Source organism: Tremella mesenterica (genome assembly GCF_000271645.1).
Source record: "Tremella mesenterica DSM 1558 unplaced genomic scaffold TREMEscaffold_1, whole genome shotgun sequence".
Lineage (NCBI taxonomy): Eukaryota > Fungi > Basidiomycota > Tremellomycetes > Tremellales > Tremellaceae > Tremella > Tremella mesenterica.
In genome coordinates, this window is record NW_006711225.1 from 5,546,856 (window position 1) to 5,558,735 (window position 11,880).

An 11,880-nucleotide genomic window follows, 5' to 3' on the forward strand; every position below is an offset into this window, starting at 1 on the left:
GACTTCCCCGGCCAACCCAGCGTAAACTGGTCGACACTGAGGAAGAAGGCAAAGTTGTCGTCAGGGTTCACCCCCACCTCCAGGCCACTCCAGCGTGAACTGGAGGACTCAGACAGGCAGGTTAACTTGCCTGGCCCGTCCAGCGTGAACTGGAGGACTCTCGACAAGAAGGTGACGCGTGGGAATTGAACTCAAGTTCTTCAGAAGAGACCTTCCGTACCAGTAGGAGCGGCGATACTCAGCTGTTGAGACGAGAGAAATAATAAGAACTTAAGGATGTGAATGGATGGATGTAGAGATGTAAAAGAGAAAGAGACGGGGCAATGTTTGTTTATGTGGAGCGTGTGAAAATTTTCAGGGTTCAACGAGGAAATATGGAAATATGGATGGACGGCTGAATGTGGCACTTTGGAAGATGGTTAAGACGTGCAGTGTGATCGTGTCAAGGGGGGTGTTGAATGGTGGTGACCCGCCACACTGCGGTGTTATTAGGAGATAGAGCGTGGGAAAGATGACTAAGGACTACGTATCCCCTGTGTAATATATATCTCTCGATAGTTCTCTAAGATCTTATGAATCCATACTAGATCGTGAATTCCAACAGTCTTGCACTCTCACTGCACTCTCCATCTACAGTATCAATTACCTTGCTTGTCTTCCCACACAATGTCATTCACAAAAGCAAGGCATCGTACCAAAGGTGAACGTCAACTCAAGCCGGATGATGCCAGGGAACAAGAATGTGAGCTACTCAGCAGGAATCATGGTAGACAGCTGACGCGTAGCTCGCATTTTGGATGAACAAGGTCAGCCATTTTGCACGGTGTTTCGGCCATGCTAATCCCCAAGAACAAGAAAGAGAAATCACAGAGCTCAGAGTGAAGAATAGAAGCGATAACGTTAGAGCTCAGAACGTTCTCGATGTTGGTCTACTTAGTAGCGCCTTTTTGTGAGTTACAGTGGCTCACAGCTTTCTCTTTTCTTCCATACCCACTCTGTACTCCCGCGTGAGAGCGGCATACCATCTCACACTATTGATGCTTTGATCATCAAACCTGATATATGGATAGTGATGTAGACTACACACTACTGACTGACTCATCAGCTCCATACTCCAACTACTCAAATACATCCGTATATCTCCTCCACTGACTGCACTATCAATCCTCCAACTCGCTTTCATACCATTGTCTCTAACCCCTTACTACCTTCCACCATCCGTCCGACCCGTATCTCGGTATCACCTTTACATATGGCTCACCCACTGCGCTCTCTTCCTCATCGCATTGCAAGAGCTACGCTCCCGGCCGCTCGTTTTTGGCGAAGTTGCCCGATGGGCCTTACCCGGTATACTAGCTTGTGTTGTGGAAGTGCAACGGAGGGGTGAGACGGATGTGCTCAGAAAATTGGACGAGCTGGAAGCTTCAAAGTATCATCTTAAGGGAGTGTGAGGGCGTGAGGGCGAGATGGATGTGGGGAGACGGGGGCAGTTGTACTGTCCTTCCACTGGACCATGGACCACTCATAATCGTTTCGACAAATTTCCGATCTAGGGCAATAAACGGAAGATATCAAACCCGCACATTGTCAACATAGTCTAGGAGTAGGATACCTGTTGGCATAGCAAGGAAGACGATGACAAATCTGTAGTGTTTTCATCAGCACATACGACATTATAATGCACCATTTTACGACGCCCTCATTTGTCATTACCACGCGATACATACTCTTCACCTCGCGTATTCGCAAGAAAAAACTCGTCATCAGCGTAATGACAGGCAATCACTTGTGCTCTCGCAATAGACAACCATTCGATATGACGAGGGATGACGGAAATCGTGACGACCACCATCATTCAAACTCTCGGCATGAAACAGATGAATTAAAACATGACCATGGTTTACTCTGGAATGTATCAACATCGATCGGCGACTCATTTCTTTCTCTGTTCCTCTCACTTCTTTCGTCCCATTCATTCATTTACATCTACAACCGACTTTCCTCTTTTTGACCCTCTCATCTCACACAAAGTGCGAACTGAATACACAATATGTCTTCTCCTGAACAAAACAACCCCCCAGAAGTCCGTCGTCAATCCGTTGTTCGGTTCTCTCGCGGTGACAGGTCTCCTATAGGCACCATGGCTTCGGATTCGACTATCAATGGACCCCATATCCATCCGACACCACTCCAGCTTCAACAGGCCCAAGCTCGTGCTAGGCAGCAACAGCAGAATCAACAACAGCAGTACCTCCAACAACAACAACAACTTCAACAGCAACTTGAATTTCAACATCAGCAGCAGCAGCAGCAACAACAACAACAACAACAACAACAACGTCAAGATGCTTCTCCTCGAGCCTCACAAACCTATCTGGGAGCACCCCTGGAACCGTCTCATCTCCCGCTACGCGGTCAGTCCCCGGGATCTCAACAGTCCATTCAGGAAGGTCAACCTCCTTCTGGCCAACGATCCCCCCAATCACAAGCGACCACGAACATACAACACTACTCTCAGGAGGCGTTCGACGGAGCGACTTATCCTCTCACATCGGAAGTCTCCTTAGGTCCCACGGAAGCAGGCAGTGATTACTACGGTGTCGGGGACGATCGTGAGACCCTAGCTCCCGGAGACTCGGAATCAGTACGGTATGTCCAGCTACAAGAAATGGAAGATTCATACACTGCCCCTCCTCAACGTGTCATCAGAGGAGGTAGACAATCAGACGCGAACAACAACCTTCCACTCGAACTCAGTCCCAGAAGTACTATCGATGCTCAAGGATACGAAGACTATCGAACTTATGTCGCCAGACAGCAACAAAGTCCTTCTGGTCAGCTTCATCCTTCTTCCCCACTTCGAGGACCTGTGGTTCAAGACCAAGGTTATTTGTCTCCATTAAGTCTCCCTGCCTCACAAGCTCCTAGGGGTTTTCGGGATTCTCGTCTCAATCGTATAAACGTACAAATTGGTGATGAAGATATCAGAGGATCACCTCGAGCATCCCCTTCCCGAGGAGCTCAGGGGGATATGTATAACCAACAAAATAATCCTAACATTCCCCATCGACCTTCCTTAGGTCCAGCACCTGCATACTCTTCACCTAGGGGAAGTTTAGGTACTATGCCGTATTACGTTTTGGACGATATGCGTCGGGCTTCGTGGACTAGAGAACAAGCTGCCAATCTTGTTTACCCCGATGAACGTGTACAACCTACCGTCCCTCATCGGAAAGACAGACATCGACCCAGGTCCTTGAGTCACTCACGTAGACCTTCCGACCAAGCAATGAGAAGACGAACAACTAGAGAGATGGAAGATGATGATGAAGATGATTCTTATAAAGTGAAAGGTGGTTTCATGTCGTCTCTCCTTCGACTCACTGGTCAGGGAAGTAGTACCATGCGTCGTCGACTTTCAAGCAAAGCAGGTAGTGAAGTGGAAACAAGACCGCGTAACCCAAGACGACCTTCATTGAAGAAAAATGACTCGTTTGCTAGTACTGTCTTCGGGGCGGACGAACTGGAAGAGGATGATCCTAGATTGACGGGGAAGCAAAAGAAGAAGAGAAGTCATTCCATTTCTGATTTCTTCAATAAAAAAGATGATTATGGTTCGGATGCTGGTTCTGTTGCTTCGAGGAAACCGAGGAGGGCGTCGATACAGGTTCACGTTTGTGGTGAGTTGAAATATGTCCCCGTCTTGATGACTCTGCCTCCATGACCCATAAACTTTTGCTATCCTTTCCCCTGTCAAAAATCTCCTCCTCTCCTGACCTTACTTCGTCACTCGACTGCCTTCCTCCGATTTTTTTGTCACGCACATCCTACCACTTGGCAATACCCAGTAAGCTATGAGGAAATGTCCAGTAAACTGACACACCAAGACATTTTCACTCGTCAACGATTCATCCTCAAACTCGCCAAAGCCTTAATGACATTCGGTGCACCTTCCCATCGTATCGAGTCCCAACTCGCCGCGACATCCCTCGTCCTAGAGATCGATGCTCAATTCATTCATCTCCCTTCCATCGTTATCGCCTCTTTTGGGGATATCGATGCGCACACCTCAGAAACCCACTTCGTCAAAGCACCTTCAGGTCTCGAACTCGGCAAACTTCACAAAGTTCATCAGATATACCGTGAGGTGGTACATGATGAAATTGATGCTGCTGAGGGAACACGAAGGATTCAGGATTTACTCAAACAACCTACTCTGTATAATTTATGGCAGAGGATGATCCTCGCTTTCCTGTGTAGTGGTCTGATCGCTCCCATGGGGTTCGGTGGAAGTATTATTGATGGTTGTGCCAGTGGGACATTAGGGATTTTGTTGAGTTTCATGCAGTTGCATGTGGCTAGTAAGAGTGCCATGTATTCAAACATATTCGAGTGAGTCATGAATTCCTTACATTTATCTCTTCCTTATTTGTTTCTCCCTTCTCTCCCTATCGCCTCCTAACACTTCTCCCAACCCTTTGCACCCCCCCCCCCCCCTCGCTCGACTCAATTTGTGATATTGTCCACGTATTGTTGCACTGCGGGAGTTCACGGTCGAGTACAAAGATTTGCGTAGGAGGAAGTGAGATCAATGCTCATGAGACAGAATCAGTATCGCTATAATCATCAGTTTCACCGCTCGAGGGTTATCTACCACGGGTTATTTCTGCTATCAAGCTGTGGCTTCTGCAGGAGTGGTCTTGATTCTTCCTGGGTATACCATTTGTGAGATGCTCCGCGTCTGCCGCCATGGGGATGTTCAGCTCATGATTAGTGTGCGGATCGCTTGAATTGGCAAGTAAGAATATCGTACCTGGTTCTGTCCGGATGGTATATGCCATCATTTATTCTTTGTTCTTGGTCAGTCATATTCACCCCTTTTGACGTTTGATCTCTACCTACCTTCCTCCGTCTGTCATCATCTACTCCTTCTTCGTCATCTTGCCAATATCCCCCCTCTTCTCCTGTCCTCTTCACCCTTCATACTCCCCTTAGTATCCTTTCAGATCTCATCCTATCTTGCCTTCAGCCTTCGAGGGTGGATCCATGAAAAACGTCGAAGAACATAATGGCTAAGATACAGGGCTTCGGTATAACGATTGGTTCCGACCTTTTCTACGTATTCGATCGTCCAGCCCGTCGAGCAGCCGATGCCGCCCTAGCCTCCAATAAAGCAGGTATAACCCTAAACGGTATATTCTCACCTGATCCACTATCAAACGGATCCATGCCTTTCTTTCCATTCAACGGAACTTTTACATTTTCGAATAGCACAACCGACGCAGTGGCTGGAGCTCTAAACGAAGGTTCTATCATTTGTGTTCGTAATCCTGATTGGCCTTGGTGGAGACAGGGTATGCCCGTTTATTTCTTATTCTTCATGGTTCCTATATTCAGCGTCTTGTTGAGTTTATGGAACATGCAACCTTTGAGGAGTAAACAATTACCTGTAATGTGTGTGATTAGTTGTGCTGGATATCTGGCGAATACTTTGGCGAATCATTATATCTTCGACAGGAGTGATGTTGTTAGTGCTATTGGAGCTTTTGTCGTAGGGTGAGTTTTTTCGTCATTTTTACCTTCTTTACTTACTCCCTTCTCTTTTTCTTGACTCCCATTCCGATCCCCTTTGAAATCTTCTATCTGCTGTCCCGCTTATTGTCCATCCACCCTCCCTGTTTGAATTTCCGACTTCTTTGCTTGTCATATACCCTACTTCCACAATCCTTTAAAACTTCCTACATATTCAGCTGTTCCACTTGTAAATACATGTCGTCTGCTACCGATCTCTCTATTCGAAAGACGTCCCATGACAATTGATCGTTGTCACGACCTCACACCAGCCCTTCCTCAGCTCACGTTGACTGCCGGAATTGAGCTGACATTATAGAATCCTTGGTAATATATATTCACGAATGTTTGGAGGGACAGCATTCACATCCATGGTTACTGGTGTACTTTTTCTCGTACCCGTACGTATCTTTCTGCTCCATTCCCCCTCACCCCCTCACCCGCGGTGTCCTTCCTATAGGATCGAATTCTCAGGAACCCCGACGAGATTGAACCTTCGGAAAATCCCCTCTCCCCATCACTCCACTATCTTTGACTCTGGAACACCCAAACTCAACACCTCACTCGACTGGGTATCGCTCACGTCTGTCTGTCACGTAGTGGACTAGTACCCACAAACACCAAGAATGACCAAGACGCTAAATTCCCAGTCGGGTATCTCAGCTGCTGGAGGTCTAGCAATGTCCAATAACGCTCGACATAACGCCTCTTATTCTCAAGGTTTAATGATCGGATTCCGAATGGTTCAAGTCGGTATTGGAATCACTGTGAGTCTTTTCCAATTTACTTCATTACATATGTATTGATAGATGATAGGTCGGTTTATTCGCTTCTGGTCTTTTGATATATTCTTTCGGTAGGAAGAAGGGTGCTGCTTTGTTTGCATTTTAACATTCCGTGTATATACTTGTACACTTTGCGTATTCGTCCTTTGTCTGTTCGAATTGTATAGTCCAACTGGTTTGGAAGAATGATTATCATGTATGTAAATGTATCATCTTACTCGAATCACCAACTAACTTACTCGTCTGGAGATGTTCGTGGTATCGTCATGAGTGCATGAAAAGTGTGATAATCACATCAAAGACGCCCTAGTTCCCGTTTCTCTACCTAAATCGCCTGTTTGCATTCGGCTTTCTCTATCACTGACAAAAGCTTTGTATCTATCCATCAGCTCATTGACTCTCAGAGATGTGAACCCTCTTACATAGTTTCGAGTCGACGTCTTTCCGTCAGAGAAACACTAGGACGAGTGCTTTCTAAAGCTCGGAGTAGATGTATCTGCTGGATCAAGGGCTACCGTCAGCTCTGTATCACCAGTGACGCTGGATGAGCTCACTTGAAGGGTCCGCTCAATTGGTCGAGGTTGGAATGTTGGTCGAGGAGTGACATTGGATAAAATCGTCTCCATCTTTCATCAGCTCAGCTGAGGAGATGCGAGTAGAGATCTTACTCGTTTGGTCATAGATTTCATTTCGGCGGATGGGATGCTTTCTGAAATTCCATTCATGACATTTTTTTCTCGACCGTTACTCTTTCCTTTCCCCTTGGATTTGGCGATTGGACCATCATGGAGTGTTGCATAGGAAGAAGCGGTGGAGGGTGTTTGTGAGAGAGAAGAATGAACAACTTCGAGATGTGCGTTGTAGATGACAGCTTGGAGATCTGCACCGGAATATCCAACGGTTTCATGTGCTATATGTTCGAGGTCGACAGAGTGGTCCAAGATGATTTTCCGACTGACTGTTTGGAGGATCTACGAGAGTCAGATGATCCACCACACTACGTGATTGTGATTCTGTACGCTGGGGTGATCCCCTCCAATCCAAGTGCATAGAAAAGAAAGAGAAATACAAGTAGAGAGTATATGGACGTACGCAGGAGCGTTGTTTGTAAAACAGTGTCTGAGAGAGAAGGATACAGGTGATAGTTGATAAGCTTTTTAGCAGGCAAGTAGAGGCGAAACCAGAGACAGAACCTCGGGAGACGAGTTAAAAGGATGACACATGAGACGAGACGCGCTCTTGACGTACTCACCTCGAGACGACCTTCAAACGGTGGCATATCACATAAAACAGACTTGTCCAACCTCCCCGGCCGAAGAAGAGCAGGGTCGATGAGGTCCGGTCTACTGGTAGCTGCTAACACGTACACCCCTTCAAGTCCTTGAGCACCGTCCATCTCCGTCAAGAGCTGATTGACTATACGATCCGTGACGCCTGTTGAATCGTGTCCTCTAATCGTATCAGCCCCTTGTGCTCGACCCTTCAACCCACGTCCACACCTTATTATAGTCCCTATATTTATTCATCGGTCACTCGCGAGACACAGCCGAACGTGCAGCACACCCTAACGAGGTCAAGAACGATGGATGTAGATGAATTTCTTGTGAAGTGAGATGCACGAACACATACCTTTTCGGAGCAATCGAATCAAACTCATCAAAGAACAAAACACAAGGTTTTGCTCCACTGGCTCTCTCGAACAAATCCCTCACTGCTTTCTCGCTCGCCCCGATATACTTATTCAAGATCTCCGGTCCTTTTACAGAAATGAAATTCAGCCCACATTCCTTAGCGACGGCAGAAGCTAGTAGAGTCTTCCCGCATCCTGGATAACCGTACAACAATAATCTACCAGTCAGTTCAAACGGACCGGCCGGGAATCAACTGACCCTGAGCGGAGTCGTAGAGGACAAGAAGCGAAGATTTGGGCGTATTTAATAGGCCACTCCAATGTCTCTCGTAAGATACGTTTGGGGAGTCTCAAACCTCCAATGTCGGACCAGACAGTGGTAGAATGTTGGAATGTGATGCCGCGCAAACTGATGGGAGTGAATGACTCTTGGGCTTGGGTGAAGTCTTCCATAGTCAGGTCGAACTATGATCAGCCAGATGACAGGAAAGAGAGTGAGCAAAACATACGGTCTCTTCTGGGGAGTGGTGTAGACGTATCATGGCTTGCTGTGTTGCGGCAGACACGAGATCGACTAGATCAGAAGTGGAATATCCTTCGGTCATACTGGTCAGAGTGATCAAATCGAGGCCTATATGAGAAATGCCCCATGCTTTAGGATGTATATTCAAGTCTGGGAGCTCGGAGGTGGTGCTGCAGAGTTGCTTCTCTATGGCAGCGGAAAAGATCTTCGAATTAGCCCTGAAGTACTCTCTGATGAGAAGACTCACCTCCCGTCGAACTTCTTTGGTCAGAGCCGGAATCTTCAAGATCTCTCCGAAGACGTGCGATGCGTTAAGGGCCGGATGCAGAGACTTCGTACTTGCAGCAGTGACTAAAACCCCTATCCCCTCAGGCAGATGTCCGGGTGATACCAGTCGACAGAAATGCTCCGCAAGGATGATCGGGGTGTTGGAGGAGTTGAGCTGACTATGAGCTCGCAGGCCTTGAAAACGGTCAAGCTCACCTCCGTTTCAGGCGTCAACAACGAATCCAGATTGTCAAGCACAAGTAAACAAGGACGTCTTTTCTTCGCTTCTTCCACCCATGACCGCATTTGATCCTTGATAGCCGAAAGTCGTCCATCGGCTTGTATACTCCTCACATCGACGTAATGGGTTTCTAATCGTCAATCGTTGCCACGTAGTCGTGTACTCACCAGCTAAAATCTCCCTGTCTCCCTCCAGGCGACGAGTGATGGCCATGACCAATGTCGTCTTGCCCATCCCTTTGGTTCCTGTGACGAGAAGTGGACATGGTCGGGCAAGAATAAAAGCTCTGGTCAGGGCCCCCACGGCGACACCCAAAGTCGCCTCCAAGCCTGGCAAGCTTGTCATATGGATATACGGAGGGCTGAAGAATCAGTGTCACATGATCCCACATGCGACTGGCCACTTACAGCATGTCCAAAACTCCTTGTGACCTCCCAGATTTGCGACGGCTTCTTTGTTTCGCAATGCTCGACACTTTTACGCTGCCCCATGTCTGCCACTGCAAGAGTCCTTCGCCGGTGACGACCAATGCTCCGTCTGGCATTTCATCCCACGCTACCAATATGACATCCAGGTTTTGTCCGTCCTCTTCGATGTTGCCATCTGCATGCCCGTCACCGTCTCGCTCGACTGCCGTCACCTCGTTCTCTACATTCTTCGATCCATGTTTGAGTAGCCTGAACACCGGAGGTCTTTTATCGTCATATTCCAATCTTCGTCGCAGACGCCGGAGGGTATTCGGAGAGCAAAGGGCCACCGCAAAGCTCCCTACCTCCGTCGACTGTGCTTCTGAAAGCTGGAATTGGCCCCAAGCAGCGGCCACGGTAGGCGGGATGAGTCGTAACCTAACATTCCGTTCTCGGGCTTTTTTATTCGGTCTTGCCTCTTTGTTTGTAGTATCGACGACTCGCGGCTCTTCCACGGCAGCGGCGATCGCTTTTCTGGGTCGAGGAGCAACAATGACCTCCGTATCTGGATGAACGAGCACGGCCCCCTGTTTGACCCCAGGGTCTGTCCCATCTATGAGATCAGCTTGATACATGTACCGACCCAAGTAACTAACCAACACGGAGTTGAATCTTCGTCCGACCTGCGACCCAAGCATTGATCACTTGATTTTTTTGGACGGCGCGTAGTTGACTAAGAAGGTTATTCTCAAGGAAAGAGGTATGTTGTTCCTGATCATCAGAGAAGAAAGACACATCGAACGTCATAAGACAGCTATGATCTTGCAGTGTATTTCGATGTGAGAGACCAGGGACGGAGTTCGGCTCACGAGAATTTCCCAGTCGTCCGGTGTTAATGGTGTGACCGAAATGCTGTTTGCTCGTGTGGGGTCATGTATGATGCCTATTTCCACCTGAGTGTTAGGGCATTCGTTCTTCTCTGAGAGCACTCCCATTACTCATGAAACATTCGTACGACTCAGGTATCCATCGCAATCTCAGCTTTCCTGACTTTTTGTCCTCAAAAAAGAACTGCTCAGGGGGGTTCATATGACAGCGTCCAGATCCAAGACGGATGTGCAAAGAATGAAGTCGTCGGGGTCCCACCTCCGGCGATTGTCCAGACTGTAAAGAACGGAGAGACCAAGTTGCAAGCGGGGTTCAGATACCGAATAGCGATATTATAACAAACGAAAGAGAGGAGATGAGGAATGTTGATGGCGCCATTAGAAAGAGAGGGAGAAGATGTGGAATGACGATCGATCTAGAGAAGGGAAAGCAAATAGACGTAGATCAAAGAAGTGACCACTATCAAGAAGAAGAGTAAAGAAGTATAACAAAGATAGGAGCAATTTAAAAATCAAAGAGGTGATGTACACTAACGATAAAACCAACGAGAAAAAAGACGGGTTATGAACTCACCACGATCCCCTCCATCCACCCATATTGCATAGCCACCTCCGGATCAACCTCTACAGTTTCCAAAACTTCTCCATCTCCCTTACGTGGGATATTCAAGGAAGAAGCAGCTGCAAGACCTGACCATCCTACGTATGCAGCTTGAGTACGAGAAGAAGAAGGTGTGAGTGGGGACAAGTGTATGAGAAGGCTTTGTGGACGCTGAGGTGAGCTGTGCTATTCTCGACTCTGTTTATGCCCCACTTCTAGGTTTGCTACCACCTGACGCTTTGTATCATATTATTATTCTCATATACTCTCACTTTGAGAAATATGAAAAAGGGAGCTGATATGACTTTGGAGCGACAAGACAGAGAAAGAGCGAGGAGAGGGTGAAAAGGGTATGAGACGTGATCGAGTTTATGAAGTGACTGGTGGGTTTGCAAACCGTGAAGATCAATGAGGGATGTGGATATGAAGAAAGTGATAGAGATACAGATACAGGGAGTATAGTGAGAGAGTGGAAGTTGAGTATGGTATGGAATAGAACGAGAAAGAGAAAGACATACGATTTGTTGTTGAGCCAATTGAGCGAATAAGGAAAGTGGGAGATGAACCAAATTGGAACGTAGTGATCTATATTTTATCAAAGCTTTCTTGGTCATTTCTTTTTCTCTTCTATCTTCTATCTTCTATCTTCTATCTTCTATCTTCTATCTTCTCATTGTCCGTGATACCACTGTAGGTATTGATAGTAGTATACCTACGTTCTTGTCCGATGGTAGAGTAAGATGAGTTTGGTGTTGAAGGTCAAATGGGAAAAGTGAAACCTGAACCTGACCGGTTAAGATTTCGACTTGTTTCCCGATCACCCAGAGGGAAGTACCTTATGCCCCATGATCCCATGAACTACTACAGTACATGTATGTGACTACCTATGATTATACTCATATATATATATACCCGGACATCCTAAAATGAATGTACTAGGAACGAATCAGTGTGAAGATATACACACA

General features: G+C 47.0%; 3 protein-coding genes across 3 annotated transcripts; 2 read left to right on the top strand and 1 right to left on the bottom strand.

The window, feature by feature from the left end:
* Positions 1-666: 666 nt before the first annotated feature.
* Positions 667-1,451, top strand: TREMEDRAFT_59749 (uncharacterized protein; the record flags this gene model as incomplete). The annotated part of the gene is made up of 4 exons (XM_007001742.1): positions 667-742; positions 786-806; positions 850-949; positions 1,106-1,451. The coding sequence occupies 4 exons, from the start codon at positions 667-669 to the stop codon at positions 1,449-1,451; spliced, it is 543 nt and encodes a 180-aa protein (XP_007001804.1).
* A 2,483-nt stretch (positions 1,452-3,934) lies between these two features.
* On the top strand, positions 3,935-6,462 carry TREMEDRAFT_25709 (uncharacterized protein; the record flags this gene model as incomplete). Its single annotated transcript, XM_007000600.1, has 8 exons — positions 3,935-4,392; positions 4,607-4,725; positions 4,775-4,860; positions 5,084-5,138; positions 5,307-5,556; positions 5,891-5,972; positions 6,222-6,338; positions 6,388-6,462. The coding sequence occupies 8 exons, from the start codon at positions 3,935-3,937 to the stop codon at positions 6,460-6,462; spliced, it is 1,242 nt and encodes a 413-aa protein (XP_007000662.1).
* A 184-nt stretch (positions 6,463-6,646) lies between these two features.
* On the bottom strand, positions 6,647-11,526 carry TREMEDRAFT_67430 (uncharacterized protein; the record flags this gene model as incomplete). Its single annotated transcript, XM_007001900.1, has 15 exons — positions 6,647-6,734; positions 6,779-6,867; positions 6,911-6,982; positions 7,199-7,327; positions 7,609-7,807; positions 7,986-8,204; positions 8,246-8,451; positions 8,496-8,951; positions 8,993-9,147; positions 9,185-9,378; positions 9,425-10,037; positions 10,081-10,195; positions 10,294-10,377; positions 10,886-11,083; positions 11,431-11,526. 15 exons carry the CDS (start codon positions 11,524-11,526, stop codon positions 6,647-6,649), a joined length of 2,913 nt encoding a protein of 970 aa, XP_007001962.1.
* Positions 11,527-11,880: the final 354 nt, after the last annotated feature.